The sequence below is a fragment of the Salvia hispanica genome, chromosome 1 (assembly GCF_029641045.1).
Source record: "Salvia hispanica isolate PSC_SH4W2 chromosome 1, Shi_PSC_v1, whole genome shotgun sequence".
Classification (NCBI taxonomy): Eukaryota; Viridiplantae; Streptophyta; class Magnoliopsida; order Lamiales; family Lamiaceae; genus Salvia; species Salvia hispanica.
In genome coordinates, this window is record NC_142692.1 from 25,469,715 (window position 1) to 25,494,520 (window position 24,806).

The 24,806-nt window shown below is 39.7% G+C and overlaps 3 protein-coding genes and 1 pseudogene across 5 annotated transcripts; 1 reads left to right on the plus strand and 3 right to left on the minus strand.

Moving 5' to 3' along the window:
• The first annotated feature begins 290 nt into the window (after positions 1–290).
• Positions 291–2,072, plus strand: LOC125224419 (cytochrome P450 71A6-like). Its single transcript, XM_048127820.2, has 2 exons — positions 291–1,184; positions 1,321–2,072. The coding sequence occupies exons 1-2, from the start codon at positions 291–293 to the stop codon at positions 1,930–1,932; spliced, it is 1,506 nt and encodes a 501-aa protein (XP_047983777.1). The 3' UTR covers positions 1,933–2,072.
• A 4,819-nt stretch (positions 2,073–6,891) lies between these two features.
• LOC125219863 (cytochrome P450 81Q32-like) lies at positions 6,892–10,302 on the minus strand. The gene is made up of 3 exons (XM_048121948.2): positions 9,669–10,302; positions 9,212–9,533; positions 6,892–7,639 (listed from the first exon to the last, which is right to left on the minus strand). Exons 1-3 carry the CDS (start codon positions 10,253–10,255, stop codon positions 7,028–7,030), a joined length of 1,521 nt encoding a protein of 506 aa, XP_047977905.2. The 5' UTR covers positions 10,256–10,302; the 3' UTR covers positions 6,892–7,027.
• A 2,712-nt stretch (positions 10,303–13,014) lies between these two features.
• On the minus strand, positions 13,015–16,630 carry LOC125221620 (serine/arginine-rich splicing factor RS2Z32-like). 3 transcript variants are annotated; one of them, XM_048123787.2, is made up of 7 exons: positions 16,485–16,630; positions 15,768–15,884; positions 14,875–14,914; positions 14,641–14,736; positions 14,134–14,330; positions 13,836–13,937; positions 13,015–13,747 (listed from the first exon to the last, which is right to left on the minus strand). In XM_048123787.2, exons 2-7 carry the CDS (start codon positions 15,875–15,877, stop codon positions 13,360–13,362), a joined length of 933 nt encoding a protein of 310 aa, XP_047979744.1. In that variant the 5' UTR covers positions 15,878–15,884; positions 16,485–16,630; the 3' UTR covers positions 13,015–13,359. The 3 variants fall into 3 exon arrangements, with proteins under 3 accessions (XP_047979744.1, XP_047979743.1, XP_047979746.1); XM_048123786.2 differs by having other exon boundaries at positions 13,836–13,940; XM_048123789.1 differs by lacking the exon at positions 16,485–16,630 and adding an exon at positions 15,110–15,179 and having other exon boundaries at positions 13,836–13,940; positions 15,768–15,890.
• Positions 16,631–21,932: 5,302 nt separating this feature from the next.
• Positions 21,933–24,487, minus strand: LOC125221721 (ABC transporter G family member 20 pseudogene; annotated as a pseudogene).
• Positions 24,488–24,806: the final 319 nt, after the last annotated feature.

Consider the following 24,806-nt stretch of genomic DNA (forward strand, 5'->3'; position numbering starts at 1 on the left):
CCTCTTTTGTAATTTTAATTAAGTGATGGTTTTTTTTTTCTTTATAAAATTTCTTATTTTAATTTAAAATCATTAATTTTAGATTGGGCCATGGTAAATTAAACATCAATTATGGAACACTGAATCTCATCTATATAATACAAGCCTAACCTATTTCAGAAAATATCAAGATATTTTCAGTGGATTTTCTAATCAAATTATTAATTTTAGTTGACTTTCTAATCGACTGCATCTACAAAATACCATTTGCCATTTGCTTCTTCTTACACATTAGTCTCTCCAAACCAAAAATGGTTTCCCTCTCACATCTGTTGGCTGTGCTAATCTCCACATATCTCTTCCTCATCTTCCTCCACAAATGGCGCCGAAGTCATTCTCCAGAGCCCCGGAAACGCCTGCCTCCGTCTCCACCAAAGCTCCCGCTAATTGAGAACCTCCTCCAGCTAGGCTCAGCCCCCCACAGATCCCTCTTGTCACTCTCCCGCCGTCACGGCCCCCTCATGCTACTCCACTTTGGAAAAGTCCCCGTTCTTATTGCCTCCTCGGCTGAGGCCGCGCGTGAGATCATGAAAAACCAGGACCTGATCTTCTTAAACACGCCTCAACTCAGCATCGCGAGCCGACTGTTCTACGACAGTCGGGATGTGGTGTTCGCACCGTATGGAGAGTACTGGCGGCAGAATCGCAGCATATGTGTGCTTCATCTTCTTAGCAGCAAAAGGGTTGAGTCCTATCGCCGTGTAAGGGAGGAAGAGACTTCACTCATGGTCGACAAGATAAGAAGGTTGTGTGCTTCTTCAAAGCCCGTGAACTTGAGCGACGTCATTTACGCTATGACGAACGACGTGATTTCTAGGGTGACTCTGGGAAAGAAGTATGGTTCAGAGAGTGATTTCAAGGAGACGTTTGCTGAGTTTGGGGAGCTGGTGGGGATTTTACCTTTGTGGGAGTACATTCCTTGCCTGAGATGGATGAGAAGGTTTGATGGTTTGGATAAGAGAGTAGAGAGAGCTGCTGAGAAGATGGATCGGTTTTTGGAGGTTGTGATTGAAGAACATAGAGTTAGGGAGAGGAGAGAGGGGGATGGTGGTGAGTTGGATTTTGTGGACATATTGCTTGATTTTCAGAGAGAGAATGCAAGTCTCACCCCTATTGAAGATGACACTATCAAAGCTATCGTTTTGGTATGAATACCATACATTTACAATATGTATGTTTTTGTTTTAATCCATAAAGAAATACTCGTGTGTTTTCTTATAGAAATGTTTTGGTATGTTCTTATTATGGCTGCCCTTGTTTGGTTGAATATTTTTATTGCAGGATATGTTTAGTGCTGGAACTGATACTACATTTACAGCTCTTGAGTGGGCGATGACGGAGCTCATACGAAATCCAGAAGCCATGAAAACTTTGCAAAATGAAGTGAGAGAAGTAGCTGGAAGTAAGGATGAAATTGATGAGCAAGACTTGGAGAAAATGTCTTATCTAAAAGCAGTGATGAAGGAGAGTCTAAGGTTGCATTCTCCGATCCCATTGTTGGTCCGTCGTGAATCAACTCAAGACACAATAGTATTGGGCTATGACGTCGCATCTGGTACGCGTGTGATGATTAATGTTTGGGCGATTTCTAGAGATTCTTCATTGTGGAAATATCCTGAGGAATTTTGCCCTGAGAGATTCCTTGGAATGGGCATAGACTTTAGAGGTCTGCATTTTGAGTTGACTCCGTTTGGAGCAGGCAGGAGGGGTTGCCCAGGTATTACATTCGCGGTGGCGGTGGATGAGCTTGCCTTAGCCAAGTTGGTACACAAGTTCGATTTTAGATTGCCTAATGGACTGAAAATGAAGGAGTTAGATGCAAGTGAATCTAGTGGAGCCACGATCCATAAAAAGTGTCCTTTGATTGTTGTAGCTACTCCACGTGTATTTTAGGTAAAAAATCAGACTGGATCAATCGGTTCAATCGTGAATTGACATGTTGCCGTCCGATTTAGACTCGAAGAATGCCTAATAACCAACTTGTACAAGAAAAACTGGTATTGCAATTATACTATAATATCCTTGTTTTTTTATGTATACTGTAACGCCCCGTCTTTCGAACCCTAATTTTTGTGACGTGGAATTTTTCCATTAAATGCTTTTAATGCTATGATATGTGGAATTAAATGATAAGTGATTTATTGCAATATTCTATGTGACCTAATTGCGATTTTGAGTTGAGATTGAGTTGAATGGTCAACTTGTTGAATATGTGACGTGGCTATTGAATAGTCAATATTGTGGAAAATATGACGTGGTCGTGGAATGGTCAAAGTCGTTTGAAAATGTGAAGTGGAGATGATTTCCGAAAATGTGGATATTTTGATGTGAGAAGAAATAATATTTGTGGTGAATATTATTCTAAGGGATGAGTGAGAATTTAATAGGAGCATTAATTAAGTATGTGGAATTTTCGACCCTCTCCTATTTATGGGAAAGAAATCCTATTTTTCTTGGATTTAATTATTGCTTGGGATAATTATCCAAATTAAATCCAAAGTCCGATTATTCCTTTTAATGGGTGAAATTTTCGGCCCCTATATTATTTCTAAAGGAGATTTTCGAAATCTCCTATTTTATAGGAGAAGGAATTATTTTATTATTTTATTTGATCCCTTGTTTATTCTCTTCCATAAATAAATTCAAATACCCTAGCATATCTTGCCAAATCTAATGAGATCCTACCATATCCTAATTAAATTAGGATATTCAAATAAATCCCTTTTGAGAAAGGCAAACTACACGCCTCTTTTCCTTTTAAATTGGGGAATATTATTATTATTATTATTATTCTTGCTCCGTGATATATTATTCTACTCCGTGAAATATTCAAATTAAATCATAGGCTAATTAAATAGCCAAAAATTCGAAATCCCCTATTTCCTCTTCAAATATTCGGCCACTTCAACAAACAAATCTTCCATATCTCTTCCAAATCTTTATTTATTTAATTATTGGAGTATATCTTGTACTCTATAAATAAGAGAGAAGACCAAAACCCTAGACCCCAAAAACCGTTCCCCACTCTCCCTCAATCTCGACATCTCTCTCTCCCCACTCTCTCAAATTTTTCTTCTACTTTCTCCATTAATTCTTCATCTTTTGGAGAAGAATTGAAGCTGCAATTCAAGAATTCATTGAAGAATCAAGAATCTACTTGTTTCTACCGTTTGTTTTTGCAAGAAAAGGTACTTCTATTATTAATCTTTTCTTCCTCTACCGATTAATCGGTGTTCTTGAGTCCACATGCATTTAGATCGAGTGAAGGGGGAAATTAATCGGTGAAATTTGATGCATGTGTGTGTGTGCACGCCTCGGTAGGCTTGTACATGCGTGGTGTGTGTGCGTGTGTTGTGTGTGGAAGAACACTCATGCGTGACACGATTTGATGAAAGATCTGGAGTTGTTGTGTGATCAAAACGATAGGATAATCGTACTTTGATTCTGATTGTTGATTTTGGAAATAATCGAAGGGAAAAGGGAAACGTGAAATCATGCATAATTTTAATCCATGATTTGAGACTTATTTGAAAAATATGAACTAAAGGTGATAGTTCGCGTTCCCGGTGGGATATCAAGAAGGAGTGTATTTTTGTGATACTCGTTGCTTGTCTTTAAATAAATGCAAACTTCGAGTTCACTATGGTAAGGGTGGCATAACTATAAAATATTTTGGCATGAGTCCACTGAGTATGTTTAAAATACTCAGCCCTGCATGTGTTTTCCCTATGTGCAGGTTGAGCGGCATGGGCGGTCGGTGGTGTTGAGAAGATTGATTCGAATAAAATGGATGTTTGAAACTATAAGTGTAGTCGTGTCTTCATACATGGCTCCGCTTTCTCTTGATATGCTTCCGCTGAATATTTTTGAAACTTATTATCTTTGGTTGTGGTGAACTTAATTTTTGTTTGGAATGAGGGGAATTATTGCGTCTTGTTGGAATTATGCTAAACCTTTTACTTTTGAGCCTAATCTATTAAGTCTTGATTCTCGTGAGTTAGCCATTGACTTTTGCCTTGATACTTCATTAAATGCTAGGGTCAAATCTCTTTAAATGAAACCCTAGTCTACATTTTTATCGCCTTAAGTTCGCCTAGTTAACAGTCGCCGTATTTATTATACCCTAGAAATGCCGGGCATTACATATACAATGCAAGGATTTTGATATATACAAAATTCAATCTTAATACAAAACGCAGAACCAAATATATATAGGTGATTGTTATTTTAGTTTTAAGTAATTTTAGTTAGGATGATCTAAAATAAATTTAATATGACCTTAAATTTGAATTTTAAAAAATATTTAAAATTTATTAATAATGACTTTTGTATGATTTTTTAAGTTTCAATTGTAATTATTATTATTTTTATATTTCATAAAAGATTCGTTGTTGACAAATGATGAATTCCTTGAATATAAAAGTGTCACTTTTATACTCATAAACAAAAAATGGATTCCATTTCACACTTGTTAGTTGCGAAGGAACTGGCAGCGGAAGCGGTGCGACGGATTAACATAATTTAACAATTATTAATCGTACAAATAAATCACATAATAATCAGATCTATTTAGCGGATTATTTAGACAAAATCTATTCGCGTAATTCTCACATGTATCATACTCATAACTTGAATTAATCATGCTTTAAGAATATTGAAACCTAAAACATGTTTTTCTACAGAGCAGAAATAATACCTAATTAATTCTCCAAAGAATTGAACATGGCTAGCAGCTTCTCCACGTGATGCTTTGAATTCTAGACCACAAATCTTCTCTTTGGTTCCCGAACTGTACTCCGTTATCAGTGTGGGCTGATCTCACCAGAATACTTGGACTTAAATAAAGAAGACAGAAGAAATCCTTTTCCTAATTGGAGAGAATTTCGAACTCCTCTAGTAGAGGGGGACTTAGCATGAAACGCTTATTTATTATTCATAGAGTAATTAAACTCCACTAGCTAGGTTCCGAATAATAAAACCTTGTTTCGCGCTCCTCTTGAGGACATTATCAAACGAGACTCTCCTCGCTCACGATTCAATATAATAGCAATCCTAGCACCGCTAGATATTAATCACCATTACCCAATATATCAGGTTTGTTGGGTTACGAAAAATCCGCACCATTTGATAAGTCAAAGTAATGCATAATCAATACCGTATGCTCAATGCTAACCTACATTGATTAAGAAACAAATATTTATCAAGACCTCGCCTTTCAGTAGATAGCCTAAGGGCAAGTCTTGCTGTTAGATCCGTTCAGTGCTATACCACACCAATGTCATCTTATTTCAGTAAGGCTTAGAAATATGCGGACTGACATTGCAACCTTTCTCGGTGGATAGTCTAATTCCAACTAGGTTGTGAAATTCATCTTTTTCTTTGTTTAAAACTGACCGTGTTACCTTAAAGTGGACGCCGCCCACAACCGGTCTACTAAAACAAAGACTTAGGCTTTGTTAAGTTAACTTATACATTTAAACATGCATGAACATCCATTAAATGTAAAACGTAACAACATTATGACAAAAATAATCTGTTTTATTCCTTGAAAAATAAAATAAGAGTTGTATAGTATTCAATCACTCGAAACGTGATTTCTAGTATACAAACTCTAACAAGTTGTGCTACTCTCCACATCTATATTCCTCTTCTTTCTCCACAAATGGCGCCGCAGTCCTTCTCCAAAGTCCCGGAGAAGGCTGCCTCCGTCTCCACCGAAGCTCTGGCTAATCGGAAACCTCCATGAAAACATTGCAAAATGAAGTGAGAGAAGTAGCCGGAGGCAAGGACAAAATCGATGAGCAAGACTTGGAGAAATTGTCTTATCTAAAAGCAATGTTGAAGGAGAGTATAAGGTTGTATATACCGATCCCATTGCTAATCCCCCGTGAATCAACACAATACACAAATGTATTAGGCTACGACATCGATCTGGTACACGTGTGATGATCAATGCTTGGGTGATTTCTAGGGACCCATCATTGTGGAAAAATCCAGGGGAATTTCATCCGGAGAAGTTCCTTGAGTCGAGCATAGAATTTAGAGGTATGCATTTTGAGTTGATCCCGTTTGGGGCAGGCCGAAGGTGATGCCCCGGGGTTACGTTCGCAATGGCAGTGGATGATGAGCTAGCACTAGCCAAGCTGGTCCACAAGTTCAATTTCGGATTGCCTAATGGAGCGAAAATAGAGGAGTTAGATGTGAATGAATCTAATGGAGTCACAATCCATAGAAAGGGTCATTTGCTTGTTGTAGCTACTCCACATGCTTGCTAGGTCATTCTGTTTATTGCGAACATGATCTCATATACATATATTGGCGGTTCGGTTTGCAAGATTATATTTCATAATTAAATATTCATCAATCATGTGGGCCTCCAAGTGCTTTTATACATGCACATTATCTTCTGGATCACTTAACCATTATTTTTAGGCTTCATTTAATATATACTCAACTGGTTAAGATTACTTAAATAGTAAAAAAATCATTTAATATAATAATAGATTTTTAGATGGCTAAATAACATTAGTTAAATAATTGGCATATTATAGATCAACTGTACAAGAAGATAATGGAGGGCTGCGCCAGATTTTACTTGCAGAGACGAAGATGGGTACAAACGCTATGCAAGGTTTAGGCATTGAATTAATTGAAGATAATTAAGTAGCTGAACTAAATTAAAGTATATCCTATTTATTGCAGATAAATAAACCTAATCTTATCAAAATATGGAAAAGAGTTGAGGCCGAAAAATAATACGGATTTATAATTATTTTATAAACTAAATAAAGAGTAGAGCCATGGTAAGTAAGTATTGAAATAGGTGCCTCAAATTCAAAACTATTGAGAAACTGAAATTGAATTGTTAATAAATTTATTGTATAGATATAGTCCATAAAGTATTGAATTATTAATACGGCCCTACACTACAATCTATAAGCATATATGTGTATATTCCACAATGAAAAATAGAAAAAAAGATGATAAATTATGCGAAAAAATCAACAATAAATGGACGGGGCGTGCATATGGCCGTTAGCGGTTGAAGCTTAGGTGTAGTCGTCCCAGCTTGTTCACTCATATCAATCTCCCCAACTTTCTCCCATTCGAAACACTGGATTAACGATCCCAGGCCCAGCCCAATATTCAAGTTGGCCAAATTCTCGCCCGGGCAGGCCCGTCTCCCCCATCCGAAAGGGAGAAGCCTCAGCCCCAAACCCTTCTTCACATCCACCCCTTCAAATCGCTCGGGCCTGAATACCTCCGGGTCGCCCCATATCTTCGGGCTGTGGTGGATTTCCCACAAGTTCACCAGCAACACCGTCCCCGCCGGCACCCGGTACCCGCCCACCGCGCACTCCGACGACGAGAGGTGCGGCATCAGTATGGACACCGGCGGATGCAGCCGCATGGCCTCCAGGATCACGTAGCGGAGGTACGGCAGCTCCGCCACGTCAGACTCCGCGATCAGACGGCTGCGTCCGACGTGGCGGTCGATTTCGGATTGGGCTTTTTTTAGGGTTTCGGGATTGTCGAGCAGCAGAGAAAATGCCCATTCTAGGGCGATCGTTGAAGTTGAGGTTCCTCCTTGGAGTAGCACCTGATCATTATTAATATATATGTGAAAAAAGGTGGCAAATAAATTTATCTGCATGATGCTGCACATTCTCAGAAAATGTTGATTTTAGAGAATAGCATTGCATCAATTAAAATTGATATTTATTTAGAAAAATAATGCGAAAAGAAATAAATTCGGCATATTATATTGAAGGGTCTCATCAAGCTTATTTTTTATAGGCAGCTAATATGGAGTCTATTTATGATTGAGTAAATAATTATGTACGATCATGTCACACAAATCATCACGTGCCATTATTTAAGTATGGTAAATAAGCATCAACTATAAAACTCTTAGTCGACAAGTAAAATTGTCATATGATATTTAATGTGTTCATACGAATATAATATTAATTTTCTCTCTAGCTTGTTGAACCAAACCTATATTGTTCTAAGTTCATGAACTAATAAAAAGGAATATGAATTTTGTCTTCTGAAATCAATGAATTATGAATGTTTCGCTAAATCTAAATTCCTGGTTGGGTGTAAGGCTTTACCCTTAATATGATTCTCAGTTATTGTATGTAACAAGTAATTAATATTTGTGATACAAAATCTTAAGCTTGAAATTCATAACTCCTTTTCTTCCCCATTAATTATTCCATATTATACCTTATCTAAATGGTTCCTAATAAATATGTCATTTATTTTACTATTTTTAGTAAAGCACATTGTATTTAATTCATTATTCCACTCACAATTATTATAAAATTATTACATAAAAGTAGTATCACATTCTACTAATTTTTTTAATCCATTTTTAAGAAAATCATTAATGAAAGTATCTATTAGACACTGAAAGGAGTGTCATTTAATAAGTTGAACCGCCTCACTAATTGTTCCTGGGATAGCTATTAGACACTGACAGGAAGTACAGTATAGTAGTAAGTACATTTTATTAGTTGAACCGTCTCACTAATTTTTCCGTCATAACAAAGAATCTAGAATTATTTCTAAAAATAGAAAACAATCTAGTTATGAATTATCGTCCGGACCTTACACATAATCAAAGAACCAACAGATGGCAATTAAGCAGCGAATATCATGAACATCTTGATTTAGCCCATTAATTAATCCTTAAACTATAGTACTATATAGTGTCAGGTTTATTAGTTGCTGGTGACAGCCTGTGTTATTCCAGGTCACTGTACTATTTCCTTATTTCCTAAACAATAGTGCATATGCTCAGAATATAAATGCATATATGTATGACAATATTTTGGATTATCTTCAAATTATAGTACGAAATTGTGCAGCTACTGTATTTTAAGTGATTTACATATATGACTGTGTGCTCACAAAAATGTGTATGTGATTAATATATGTGGTGGCTACTAAAGACATGTAGTGCACAAATCAAAACAAATACTCAGATGCACTTTACTCGCACAAACAATTGGCGGGTGCAGCTATATATTTATACTCATTTAATGTTGACATCATGATGATAGTAGTATTTATATATGCATCCAATTATTATGAATTAAGTATTGGGAAATCATGATTGACTAAACATAAGAGGAATAAATTAAGGATAAAATATGGAGTTACGTACCAGAAGGAGACTCTTGATGGTTTGGTCGGTGTAATAGTGAGGGTCTGACCTCTGGAAATCGAGCAACACTTGCACCATGGACTTCTTCTTCACATCAACATCATCCATGAGCTTCCGATTATCATTAATGACACGCTGCATAAACTCGTCCCTCTTGTCGTGTATCGACATCAGCTTCTTCTCCACCCCTCCGAACCCAAACCACCTCATCAACGGCAGGAAATCCACCACATTCGTCTCAAACGCTACCTCCGACGTCGCCGCCGCTATCTCCTCCAGCACCTTCGCTTCCCTCGAATTCTCCGCACTCTTGCCATAATATCTACAAAACCAGATTCATCACAAAACAAATCTTTACCAGCTTAGCTTCACCCAAAGCAGACAATATCAAACCAATATGCAGTCGACGATCCCAACAAACAAATATTACTATATACTCCTATGTTATGCAGTCTACCTCTTGCCCGTGATCATCCTCGTGAGCACATTGAAAGTGAACTCAAATAGAGCCGATTTCACTTCCACAACCTTCTCGGGCTCATCCTTGGTCAAGCGATAGAGCTTTTTGGCCAGGCTGAAGGCCTCATCGGCCCGGATATGCGAAAGCGTCTGCAGTCGATGTGTCGACAGGAGCTCAAGAGAGGAAATCCTCCTTAGATTTCTCCAGTGGTCGCCGTAGGACGACCACGAGAGGCTGGTGTAGTCGTAGCCGAAGTATCGGCCGTTGAGGAGATCGGGCCGGTTGGCGAAGATGACGTCATTATTCTTGCTGAGGCATTCCTCAGCTAGAGATGGCGATGAGATGAGGAGAACGGGCCGGGAGCCCAGACGGAGGAACAGAGCCGGGCCGTAGCGTCTGGACACCTCGGAGAGGCTCCTGTGGAAAGGCCTGTGGAGGAGGTAGATGTGGCCGATGAAAGGGAGGGCCGGGAACGGGCTTGGAGGCAGGTTTTTTAGCTTGTTTAGTACGTGAAGGGATATGCTATACAGGGCTATTAGGATAATGGGGGATAATAGGTAATACATCAACCAAACAGTTTCCATTGGACGATTGCTTTTCAAAAACTGATACGGAAATACATATATATAAGAATGAGGGCAAGTGGTTAGAAATTTAATTAAAAAATTTTATATTTAAAGTTTATAGTAGTAGTAGTAGTATATTATTTAATGGAACAGTTGGTGAGTGGTGTTTGAATCTGCATGTGAGTGTGCGTTCCGAAAATTGATTAATTAATGTTGATGGTGGAGTGTGCATGTCAAGATGTTGAAGTTTGTGTTCAAATTGAGAATATTTTAACAGTGTGAATGGGACTTGTTTCACTTGAGCAAGGGAACCATTGCTGGCATTTAATCAGTGTCAAGGTCAACGAAAACAACCAATCGAATGGGTGTAAATGCATTCCTGCCATAATTCTGGATACACTTTCTAGTATTTTCTATTATATGTTGCTATCTAATAATGTTGGAAATTGGAATTCATCGTCATTCATTTTTTAATTAATATATCAACATTTCATACCAGATTATTCCATTTTAATTTGCATAGTTACAGAACTAAAATCAAGAGTAGAATAAGCCGGTAATACACATAGTGGAACACGAAAAATAGGACATCGAATCTCATGCGACTTTTGTCAAATGATAAGCCTAAAATAACCATCATTTGCAATTTTTTTTTTATGATGCTTTTCTCTTCTCAATGACCGATAAACCACATTAAATTTGTGGTGATAGTGGAAAAAGTGGTCGATGCTTTGCATCCAATATAATTTAGCCAAAGCATTATTGAAATTCATAATGAATTAAATGAGGTTTGAATGGGGCCAATGTCAGGATTCTATCTTACAAGCATTAAATATGCACTAATCAGTGGTAATGTACTCAATAAATATCAAACAAAGTACAAAACATTTTGAAAATATTAGTAATAACTAATAAGTATATATTCTTTTGCGAACATTTTGTTTTTTATTCAGAATATGTATCATAATAATCCATTACTACCTTCTTCCACCCATAAACGTTCTATTTTGTCATTTTCGTCAGTCCACTAATAAAAATCTCATACATTTTATTATTTTCGATTACGGACCTCATATTTCACTAACTTTATCCCCATTCAAATTTTATTATAAAATTAATATGTAAAGTAGCATTCATCTTCCACTGACCATTTCAATATTTCTTAAAATTCATGTCATGTCAAACGTGCCCTTGGATGGGCGGAGGAGCCTGTGTTATCTTGGTTATTGTAATTAGTATAGACGTGGTGTACTCTTTTAAAAAAATTCAGACTCAGGAAATAATTGTTGTCATCAGCAACAAGCTCACAAGAAAATCTCTAAAAAAATGTCGAATCACTGTTTATCTTTGAAATCATAACTATCCATAATTATATTCCATGATTCTTCAGTTCACCTGGCTCGATCAAATCTGACCGGATGGCGAATTTAATTTGAATCTTCCCAATTTCTGACTCCTATAGCAATATATCCAATTGAAGGAAATAGATCTACGAAAAATTCCACATCCAAAAATACATATCGAGATGTTGCAGGAGAATTTTATATGTATTCAATTGATTTCATACGAGTTAGAATGCAAATATGAAGCAGAAGAAAAGTAGTAAAAATCATGCTTGCTAATGGTGTGGAAAAATTACCAATCAAATTTATGATCTCCAAAGATTAGATGACTGCTCATTCTTCACAAGGCGATTCCTCTTACTTATAGGAGTAATTAACCTTTCTGTATCTAATTTAATATTGTGCGGGCGAAATCTATCTTATGTATTTTTATAAAGAAAAGTGTAGAAACTTATCCATGCGAATAAATCAGTTTTACATAAAAACTAGTAGTACCTTTTTTTGAAACTAAATTCTAGGAAATGAAATTAAAGCTTTTAACTTTTGGAGAAAACAAACTCATGCAACTGCGGAAAGCGATATGCAGACCTTGCAAACAAAATTCTCAAAATCGGTTAACCCAACTAAATTCAGTCAACAGGTCATAATTTTTTTTCTTCTTAAACTGGATGTTACACATTTTGAAAATTCATATAGAATCATATATAAAGGTGGCATTATTTGTATGAGGTAGTGATAAAATGCAAACTTATATATTTTACAAACTCAAAATTTCCCATCACAGCTTCAACACAGCTTAAACACAATATCAACATAAAATTTCAAAATTTTAATGTAACACAGTATCAACACAGCATCAGTCATTGACTACCGCTGAAATTCTGTTGACATTTTCCTGTTGATGCTTTTTTGTGATCTGATGACATTTTTCAATGATCCAGATCATAATTTAGAATTTGTACAATATTTAGAGTTTTCATTTGATCACATCCTTAGTTGTATGTTATAGATATATTGATTATACCCTTTAGGTATGTTGATTGTATGTTGTAATTATGTTGATTGTATTAATTTAATATGTACTATAATTAGCATGTAGTAGATAGTCAGTTAATATATATAGTAGAGACTCGGTGTATGTTAGACATTTAATAACATGAGTATAAAACTTAATCAGTATAGAGTCTAGGGTTAAAACTTAATTCTGTAACATGAGTATAAAATTACTTTTTGAGTTATTTTTCTGTATCGCATGAAACCAAACACGTGAACATTAAAAAAGTTGGTGATGATGAAATTAGAAGCAGCAGGCTGGATAACAAAGCCACAATCGTATCTGAGTTGGTTGCCAGTCATAGCAATCATAATCTCCGATCTCCGATAAATCTCACGATCGGTATCATTGCTGCTGCTAAACCAGATCAGAAACCATGATAAACTCAAAATAAAACTATTCAATTAATAACAAAATCACAGGTGACTGTCAATGTTCTACACAGATGGTGCATTCGGTAAAAAGAAAATATGACAATGTAGTCAAAAAACACGCGCACGATTTCACACAACTAATACTTCACCGACAATTCATAACCATTTGCTCTAAAAACTTGACAAGATAAATTACCGACACATAAAAGTTTGTAGTCTGAAAGATAAACTTGGAAGTTCTCCAATCCACAGCTCAACATAACACTAGTTTTAGTACCTCACAAAATGACAACACAGGTGTAGAGCAGAGACTACATAAATCCCAAGTTAGTGTCCACATTATAAATAGATTCAAGGAGAGGCGCTACCCCGGGGAGAGCGTACTGGATCATCATCCTCAACAGGGCTTCTGTCCTCTCTAGGACTAGGGCTGCGATTGCGGCCATTTTCCTCATAAGGACTCTCTTCATATCTCCTAGCTGCAGGACTCACGGGACTACGGCTAGTCTCCTTTGGGCTATCACTATTGTACCCATCTTGCTCAGTCTCCACCCTGACTCTACTAGGGGAAGCACTTTGCTCTCTTGGAACATCCCTGTCAGGTGTAGGACTGAGCTTCCTTGATTTAGTAGGAGTCGCAGCCCTCTTAAGATCTGGGCTTTCATCAATCGGGCTCCTTGATCTCCTTTCTTTATAATCAGCATCACGTCCTCTCCTGGCAGCAGGGGACCTTGACCGGCTGAACAGAGGCAATAGGGATCAAATAACTGGTAATATTTAAAAATAACCAAACATCCCATAATTTGTTTAAGGCCAAGAGCTCAAACCTGTAACTGCGGCTTCTGCTGAAACTTCTACTCCTACTGCGGCCACTACGGCGAGGAGAACGTGACCTCACAGGAGATCTTGAGTAACTGCGCCCACGTCCACTACTGAAGCATTACCAAGACAATAGAAGAATTAGATTATATAACAATTATAAAATTTCAGCAAGATCTAATCAATGCTCACAACAGTCGGGGACAGGACAAGCCAGGAAACCTATCAACTTGAAGCATACAACAAGACACAAGAAATATATGGGCGGGTATAAAATCAATTCAAGAAGCCACTCAAAATGCATACCTGAGCTTCTTAGGACTGTTTTGGCAGTTCCTCTCAATGTGACCTCTTTCCCCACAGCGGTAACACTTATTCTTCCAGTCTCCAGCTTTGCAATCACGAGCCCAATGACCATCAATGCCACAATTGAAGCATCGGCCAGAACCTGGAGCAGGACCTCGGCCCACATACTCCCGAACCCCTCCAGGCCCACGTGGAACCTGTGTCCCATATCATGCAATGTCAGAAGGTACAGCAAAATTCAATCACTAATAAGTTTCTAAAACCAACTAGGCTAACAAAGTCAGGCAGGTAATGCTGGCAACACAGTATTCTACCACGTAACCTAAACCATGTGCCAAGAAATAGACATGGATCATAATAACTTAATATAGAACATGTGGTAGCTATATTTCAAGGGAGTTTTTACATCTTCAACAGAGGTATATGACAAAGAAAAGAAAGGCAGCTTTTATATCTCAATATCTCTTTATCACAGGCATACAACAAGAGAATGCTAGAAGTACTTACACCCTTAGCAAATTCCACAGTTATGCGTCGTCCATCCACATCACGCCCGTCCAAATTATATCTAGCATCATCAGCATCCCGTGGATCACTGAATTCCTGATCAAGGCAAGAAGAAAAATTCCCCAACAAGAAATACAAATAGTGTAGTTGAGAAACATGTGATCAGTTGATCTTAAGATGAAGGATAAAAGTATTTCTACAAACAATTCAGACACTGAGAGAGATGGTACATACAACAAAGGCGTAGTCTCGCTTCATATCCACATCGCGTACTCTGCGGAAATGGTTTCCAGAAAAGTAAGGCCATCAAAACTACTTACGAACTGCAGTGCATGAAACTTGATCCTCAAGACGAACTAAACACCAGTTTGATTGTGGCAAATTCCATAAAAACATGCAAAGACAACATAGATAATCGCCAAAGGCTTCTAACAATCGGCAAGAAATTCCACCAAGTCCACCCTCTCACCATTGACCATCAGGTCAGGCATAGTCCACCCTCCCACCATTGACAACCAGGTCAGGCAAAGGCTCAGAACCTTCAATAGAATCATTAAAGTCAAACTCAAAAGAACCTAAGGCACTTTTTTCCTTCACAAAAAACAAGATCATAATGATGCCCAAGCAAAAACCATGCCTGGAAAGCAACTATGCTCTTAGCAAGAGGTGGGAAGCGAAGCTACACCCCATATAGCAACCTCTGATGTAGCACGATGATAGAGGGAGAATAAACCAGAAGAATATGTTCTTGGACATGCTTAGTTCAGGAAACTCATACCAGGTATGGAATAAATATCACCAGATAACCATTTTAACTTCCCTTATTTATGCTACAGGGAAGGACATACCAAAATATTTTGCAATATGTACTAAAATCAGAATGAAGAAGTAATTCTTTAAATTTAACATAGATGGAATAAATAAACACAGACGGCGACATTCGTCCACAAAGTTCCAGCTTTAGCCAGAGGGTGCTAGATGTAGTATTAAGCATAGATGGATCCACAAAATACAAAAAAATACAACTCCAATTTGTAAAAAGCAGTGGGAAGCATAAAACTTAAAATTCTCAAGTAAACACAAACTAAAAGACACCAAGATATGATAACAAAATGCCAATTAAGTACCTGCCATATCTACTAAAAACGTGCTCAAGATCCCGGGATCGGGTCCGAGAGGACAAGTGACCAACATAGAGGCGAGTACTGCTCCCATACCTATCCTCGTAGCGAGGCATTTTACAGCTACAAATTCAAATTGAGAATTGTTAGAGCTCAGCAAAATATGCAGTAATTCGTTTGATAGTGATTGGAGCTATATAAAAGAAAGATTAAAGATAAAACAAACTCCAAACTCATTCCATAAAGGAATGAATGGATATGCAGCAGTTTTTAAACCCAATTACACCACAAAGCGAAAGTTTCTTCCCGCTTTACTAAATTTTGTCTTATTTATTTTTATCACCTATTTTTATTTGGGGGTAACCTCCTATACGTGGGTTCAAAAACAAATTAACCATCGGTAGAATCGGGTTTCAAATAACTTTGATGCGGACAGCCTATAACGCCCTAAAACGAAGTTCGAATTAGAGGGGGAGAATTGGTAACAGTAGCCGTAGTCCTACAAGAGAAGCAAATTCATTCCCCCCATTGCACAATCTGAGGAATAATATAAATTTAACCGCTGGATTGAACTTAACACAAAACCAGTACAACAAGCACGAAATTAAAATTAAAATAAGCAAAATCGATTCAAGAAGTAACGATATTGGAAAAGAAAAAAGAAATCACCTTCAATATAATAATTTATTCATACAAAGGGCAGATAGAGGCATGAAATCAAACCTTGCAATTCAAAATTCTGAACTTGAGACTGCAACCCTAATTTTTAAGGACAGCGCAAAAGGGGATAGATCGAGATCTCGACGTGCTTTTATAGTGAATAACCGACTTAGTTGAACGGCTAGGATTGAATGGTTAAATCGTAAGGTGGGTGGCTGATTTGCGTTGGATCAATTGGATTGATGGTTATAATCCTAAAATTATATTAAGACCAAACACGCAGAATTATTTAGTACAGTAAATAAGTAATGACCTATATTAGATTATTGAGTTATGATTTGACCAAGTCACAAAAAGGCGTTAATTAAACAACTTTTAAGTTCAGAATTAGGGTCGAGATAATCATGGGATGAAACTTGGAACTATTATTATAATGAAATACAATTGCATCAACACTTCTCAGATAAATTAGTACTCCCTCCGTTCCATAGTAATGGAGACGTTTCTTTTTCAGCACGGAGATCAAGAAAAATTGTGTTAGGTGAATTAAGTAAAGGGAGAGTAAAATGGAAAATGAAAAAGGTAGAGATATGAAGAGAGAATAACGTAAGAGAAAGTAAGTAAGTGTGGAAAAATGTATTGACTCTTACTAAAAAGAAAATGACTCTATTATTATGGAATTTACCAAAATGGCTAAATAACTCTATTACTATGAAATAGGAGGAGTACTAGTCAAATTCTTTTCTATCTCCTATTTAATACTTCTATAAATCACAAAAATTTTAAAAATCATAAATTTTAAGTATATATTTTGTAAATTACCTGCTGATTTTTCAACCGTAATATCCATGTAACCAAAAGGGCGAAAAGACGACGAGAGGACAAACGTATTATACTTAAATGCATATTCAAGACCAAATTTAAACCATGTGATCTATGATTTAGATCAATAAAATGCACATAATGCGGACAATTTTTGATAAATAAGAATAAAAATTCAATGTTTGGTTAAAATGATGTACGTGAATACTATAACGTTGTAAATTCACTAATATGATGAAGTAATTAAATTCAATGCTATGTGAAAATTATCATTTTTAATTGCAGTGCATACTCCTAAAATATTTCAAAAACTTATAGTTTCGTATAAATCTCTTGATTTAAATAATTTTTCACACATACTATAATTGTCTAATCAAAGATAATTGTATAAGGGTTTTAATGAAATCCTATTTGTGTGTTTTTACATGAAAAGATGTAACTATATGTGATGCGTATTTTAGAGTATCTATACCAGTTCATACAAATTATCAAGTTTAATTAATTAACTTTAATAATACTACAATACTACAAGATTACAGTGTCGTAGTAGCATTTAAGTGTCGATCCACAGGGAGGTAAAGATAGTTTACACTTAAGAGCATATAAAAGCATATAAAGATTTGATTTTTGATTTCTGAAAGTTAATGAGAAAATAAAGCTACAAGTTAACTAAAGAAAGACTATTCAATCAGGAAAATATGTCACTCCAAGTTGCTCACTAGGCTTGTATTGTTCTACACCTTTAACAACGAAACATATGGAGGGATTAAAACATCAACCTAATCACATACACTGAACATGTACACGATGAGTAGTTCACAATTAGCTGAATACATAACCTATGAACCAATTTTCAATGTTTAAAACTCCCGCGAAAGCGCTGGAAAATTAAACATCTACTATGATCACCTACTTAATCCACTATCAAATTATCCTCTGAACAATTTTAATTCAATAGCATACCAACAATCAACATTCCTAAACTATGTTAAAGAGATAATAGCAAAGGAAAGAACAACACTACATTATTAGCCAAAAACATTGTGTATAAACATTGAGCACATTGTTGGTAACAAACACATGAGTTGAATGGTGTAAAAACATCCATACAAAGCCTAGATTACAACTTGGAGCAACATAGAGAGTTTAGTCTAAACAAATGGTGGAATTTGCAACAAAAACCACATGAAGCATGCTCTCGTTGAGTGGAATTGGGATTTGGAGACATCGTCGGAATGTTGGCCGAAATTTCTTCCTCCTCTCTTTTCCTCTCTCTTTTCTCCTCTTTGAATATGCCTGAATGACTCCATAAACCGTCCCATAAACCAATTAGAAAAATTTGGCAGTTTCCGAGAAAAACGCCCGACCCGGAAAAAATGGTGCCAATTCGGGCGTTTTTTATGCCAACCCAGACGTTTTTTATGCCATAAACGCCCGACCCGAGCGTTTTCGCCGGGTTCGACTGCTTCGCACAACCTTCGTCAAATGACAATAACTTCTTCATCCGAGCTTCGATTGAGGCCTACAAGGTACCCACACGAAGCTATTTCAATGACGAAGATAACGGTGGTAAGCTAAAAGAATTTGGACACCGTCTTAATAGGCAACGAACAGTTTCAATCAGACCCTACTCCACGTGTACATCTATCAACTAATGTATAATAATCAAACTTTAATAATCAATTGATAGATGATTTAAATATACGAAATAGGAGAAAACTTAGAATAGAACTAAGATTATTTGATTCACATCGATAGGTCTATTGGAAGCAATGAAGTAAGTTCAGTTTTGTGATTATTAAACAAATTTAAATGATATAATGAAGTGTGTTCTCGAATTTTGTTGTGAGGTTAATGACAATATCCTATAACAATCGTGGTATTAATATATATTTGTAGTGTGATGGGGATCAGTAACTTCATTGTCATAATGAAGTTAAGTTTCAAATTGATAAAAATGATCTATGTAGGAAAAAAAAAAGCAGTACGGTAAAAAAAATTGTATCCCTACTAATTATCCTTAAATTTTCGATTTTATATATATAAGAGCATTCGCAATGGGGGCCGATTCCAAGAGCCGATGGATCGGCCCCCCAATCGGCGCCCATGGGTCATCATTGCGGAGGGAGGGTCGATTCCCTCCCCATCGCCTCCGCCTCCGCGCCGATATATCGGCCCAGCCGATAGCCAAGGGCTCCGCATCGGCCCTGCGATGGGCCTCCATTGCGGAGACAGGGCCGATGTCGGAGCCGATTTTCCATTTTTTTTAAATTTTTTTTTACTTTCTATATATACACCTTTCTTCATTTCACACTTCCATTTCACACATTCATCTCTCTAGCAAAATGAAGCATGTTTTTTAATGAAGTATGTTTTTTTAATTTTTATCTATCTATTTTTTTTCGTAATATTTTTTTTTAATGGAGCATGTTTTTTAATGAAGTATGTTTTTTTTTAAATGAAGTATGTTTATTTAATGAAGTATTTTTAAAAAATGAAATGAAATGAGATAGGCTCTGAGATAGGCTCTGGGATGAGCTCTCTATTGCAGGGAGATAGGCTCTGGGATGGGCCTGCTGACGTGGCAGAAAAAAATGGAGATGGGCTCCGGAGAAGGGCCCTTATTGCTAATGCCCTAACCGTCACGATATAAAACATAAATGACCAATGTACCTCTTAGGGCATCCGCAATGGTGCGGACGATGCGACGGACGATGCATCGTCCGTCGCATCGTCCGTCACTGCAACATTGCGGACGATGCGCGGAGGATACCCTATCGTCTGTCGCATCGTCCGCCACTGTGGACGACGCGGACGATAAGTCGGACGATGCTCACGCGTTTTGTTTTTTTTTGCAAAATGTTTTCCAATTTTTTTTCTTATTTAAACACTACAATTCTCTACCATTTCACCCACTCCAATTTCACATCTCTTCAATTTCTCTTCAATTATTCTCTCTCATCGTCTCAAAAATGAATCCCGACGACTACGATACGAGTACATCGGATGGCTGCAGACGGGCCTTGACTCGAGCCTTGTTCAATGCCGTTAATGAAGCCAAGGCGGAATGCTTGGCACAAATGCAGCGGGAGCAGGCGGCGGTGGCGCGGGTCCCTTGCCCGATACGACGTCGGACGTATGTCCCCCGCGAGCACGACGTAGCGCACGAACGTATGTTCGCAGATTATTTTACCGAGAATCCAAGGTGGGGCCCTAATGTTTTTCACCGACGTTTTAGAATGAGCCGAGATCTTTTTCTCCGCATTGTGCACACGTTGGAGGGACGTGATGAGTACTTCCAGTTTCGGAAAGACGGGATCGGCAGACCCGGACTTACGCCGTTGCAGAAGTGCACGGTTGCGATTCGCCAGTTGGCCTACGGCACAACAGCGGATATGTTCGACGAGTACCTTCACGTCGGGGATACAACTGGCCGCGAATGTCTCGAGAAATTTTGTAAGTTAGTTGTGGAGGCTTTTGGCGACACATATTTGCGACGCCCGACTGCTGATGATTGCCAGAGCCTGATGCGGATGCACGAGACGGTGCACGGATTCCCTGGGATGCTAGGGAGCATCGACTGTATGCACCGGCAGTGGAAGAACTGCCCGACGGCGTGGAGAGGCCAATTTACTAGCGGCTACAAGGGCAGCCACCCGACGATGATCCAAGAAGCCGTCGCTGACCACTGTCTCTGGATCTGGCATGCCTACTTTGGTGTAGCCGGGTCGAACAACGACATCAACGTCCTCAACTCGTCCACCCAATTCGCCGATCTGTGCAGGGGTCGCGGTCCGGCCATCCAGTTCACTGCCAACAGCCGCACACATCATATGAGGTACTACTTGGCCGATGGCATATACCTAAGGTGACCTGTTTTTTTAAGACGATCAGCTACCCAATTGGTGAGAGAAGAGTCTTGTTTGCGGCAAAGCAGGAGTCCGCATGGAAGGATGTGGAGCGGGCTTTTGGGGTGCTCCAATCGCGGTGGGCAATCGTGAAAGGTCCGACGCGTTTCTGGTACAAGGAAGTCATCGTCGACGTCATGTATGCGTGCATCATCATGCATAACATGATAGTCGAACAAGAACATGGACATGTCACTGATTGGGTGGATGATGAAGTCGGATCTAGCTCCAGCACGGCGACCTCGCCTGTCACTCGAGGATTACCGATGGGCTTCGGTGCGGTTCTACAGCGACAGGCCTCAATGCGCAACCAACAAGACCATACTCAGTTCATGACCGACATGATTGAAGAAGTTTGGAACCGCAACCGCCGCTGTTGAGAAATTGTAGCTTTTTTATTTCGTATTGTAATGTTTTAATTTTAATGAAATGAAGTTTTTTTTCCAAATTTTGAAGTATTTAAATATTCAAATAATAGATAAAATGCTTAGGGCGGGCTATAGTCCGCCCCACTGCAGGTGGAATGAGAGGAGGATAAAATGCTGACGTAGCGGTGCATAGGGCGGGGCTTAGGGCGTCGCATTATGGATGCCCTTAGATGCCCTATTGGCCGGAGTTAGTATATCAAAATTAGCTTCTTATCCGTTTAGTCTTTCCTTTCTCCAACTCTGGTATGCATATTGGCCGGAGTTAGTATATCAAAATTTACTTATTTGGTGACCGAACGATACCTCATCATATCCTTTATAATAAATGCACAAGTGTTAATGTAGAAAATTACTTCAACCAAACAAACATTAAAATATCTTAGGAGTATTAATTACTGGATTACGTAGAACAAGAGAAAGGGAAAAGCTATAGAACAAATTCGAACAGAAGTTACAGGAGTCCAAGCTGTCACACAACCTTGAAACTCCTTCCACTGAATCAAAATGCAGCTAGCAAACTATCTACAACTCTAATTCTCACGACAAACAAATTAGTATATGAGTGAATGAATACATAGCACATCAAACTTTCTTGGATTGATTAATCTTCGATTCCTCCACAGATTAATCTCACCTTCTCTTATTCTTGCTCCCAATCAAGAGCGCAAAATAAAACAAAACCCTAAAGAAAAACCCCAAAGCAATGGTGATCCACAAGCAGCTCCATTTGTCTATATCAGTGACCCCCGTCTGCTTCACAATGTCCGACCCCGTCGTCAAGCACGTCGTCCTCGTGATGTTCATTCCCAGCGTCTTGCTCATCGTCTTCAGCAGGTTGAGCTTCACCGACTCCGGCACCTCCCTCAGCGGCGACCCGTCGAACACCTGAGTCCCCCTCACGAAGCATTTCAACGGATCCTCGAACTCGTTCTGCATCACCCCCTGGTAAGGATACTTCACCAGGGAAGCGTAGTGGAACCATAACCAGTACGAGGGGATGCGATCCCTCGTGATGAAGAAGCCGCTGAAGAGAACGAAATAGGCCAAAATCGCCACCACCACTGTGTAAGCCATCATCAAGTTGAATATGATCCCGGAGAGGAACGTGACGAATGAGTTCCCAGCCCAGAAGGATGCGAAGACGAATGTGAGGTAGAAGAGGAAACCAGAGGCCCCACCGGCCAGCCCCACCGCAAAGTAGGTGGTGGCAGCGAATGCCAAGGAGAGGACTATTAATGAGGGGATGGAGATGATGGCGTGGGAGATGACGTAGGACCAGCGGCGGTAGGCGTTGTAGGCGGTCTCTCTCATGAAGATGTATCTCTGGAGGAGGAACACCGGTATTGCCTCCGCGCAGGTGTAGAAGGTGGTGGACATGGCGAAGGAGAAGAAGCCTAGCCTCTCCTGGATGCCCTTGGGGGTGTTGTCCAGCTTCCAGAAGATTGTGGCCAGGATGAATCCGGTGATGATGACAGCCCCGAACCGAGCTCCGAATAGCTCAGGAGCCCTTCTGGAGTTGGTGAATGATCGCTGTGCGATCACGATCATCTCTTTCCAGAAGGGGTTGGCGTATTTGGGGACGGAATTGGAGTCCATGTTTGAGGCGCCGGAGACGAGCTTCCCCATTGAAATGCTGGCGCTGATGGCGTCTTTGAGAGAGAGTTTCTGCGTTTGAGGGATGCGATTAGGGTTATTTCTCATCTGCCAAGTTGTGTTTAAGCGTGCGAGATCCTCCGTGGCACCTGGGGTGGCCTCGAGCTCGCGGATGTGGTCGAGGGCGAACTCGGTTTTGTCCTCGTGGGGAGGTATGGGGTGGCCGTGCTCGGCGAAGAAGAGCGGGAGGGAGGCAGGGACGCCGCTGAAGACGGTGTGGCCGCGGGAGAGGATGATGAGGCGGTCGAGGAGCTTGAGGATCCGGTAGCTGGGCTGGTGGATGGACATGATGACGATGCTGCCGCTCTGCGCGATCCTCTGGAGGACTTTGACCACCATGAAGGCGCTGGTGGAGTCGAGGCCGGAGGTGGGCTCGTCGAGGAAGAGGAGGATGGGGTCGTGGATGATGTCGGTGCCGATGGAGACGCGCCGCCTCTCGCCGCCGGAGACGCCGCGCCGCCCCTCGTCGCCGATGATGGTGTTGGCGGCGCTGCGGAGGCCGAGCTGGTCGATCAGGGCCTGGACGCGGGACCTCTTGCGGGACCTCGGCATGGTCCGGGGGAGGCGGAACTCGGCGGAGAACATGAGCGTCTCCTCCACGGTCAGCATGGGGAAGAGGAGGTCGTCCTGCATCACATAAGCGGAGATCACTTTAAGAAGCTTCGACTCGAGGGCTTCCCCGTTGAGGGTGACGCAGCCCTTCAGGCTCTCCCTCGCGATGCGGTTGGCTAGCGCGTCGATCAGGGTGGATTTTCCCGAGCCGCTGGCGCCGAGGACGGCCATGATCTCGCCGTCCCTGGCCTCGCCAGAGATGTCGTTGAGGAGGACCTTTTTCTCGGTGTTAGTGTTGGTGCGGCGGGTGAAGCAGGCGGGGAGGAGTGATCGGCCGGCGCTGACGCTGTAGGTGAGGTTGTGGAAGGAGAGGAGCAAGGGGACGGAGGGGGAGGGGTGGGTGGGGGAGGTTGTGGTGGAGTCGCCTATGCGCTGGAGAAGCTCGCCGAGGGTGTGGGAGGTGGTGCGTTTGGGCTTGCGGCTGATTTCTTGGAGGTCCATGGCCTGCCTCGGGCCAAGAAATGGCATGTCGCTGCTCATCGAGAGGCTGTCGTATCCGAAGCTTCGAGGCATGGGATTTATTGTTATATGATCACAATTAAGTGTTGAGATGATTGTATAGAGAAACAAGCAATCATTTAGTAGGGCTTTGATGTGAGAAAAAGGGGGTTATATATCTAATTTGGAAGGAGGATTGTTTCGTGTGGGGATGAGGTAGTATTAGGTGGGGATGTTGCACTGTCATTAACAACGCTTTTCTCACATTGCCCATACATGATGGATAAATTTGGGTGCGAGTGTTTTGATGGAAAAAACCGGCTCGACGTCATGGAGAGGTTTCTTGCCAAGAATTTCTTTTTGAGGCATCTTTGAATTTTTATTAGACATTGTGTGTGAAGATCAACTTCGAACTACTACACAATATTTACATATATAGTCTACGTGAGTGTTTGTAACATTACCATATTGAAGTTGAAAATATACATTTTATTGCTTGTGCTCAACCGTTATGAAGTGTAAGT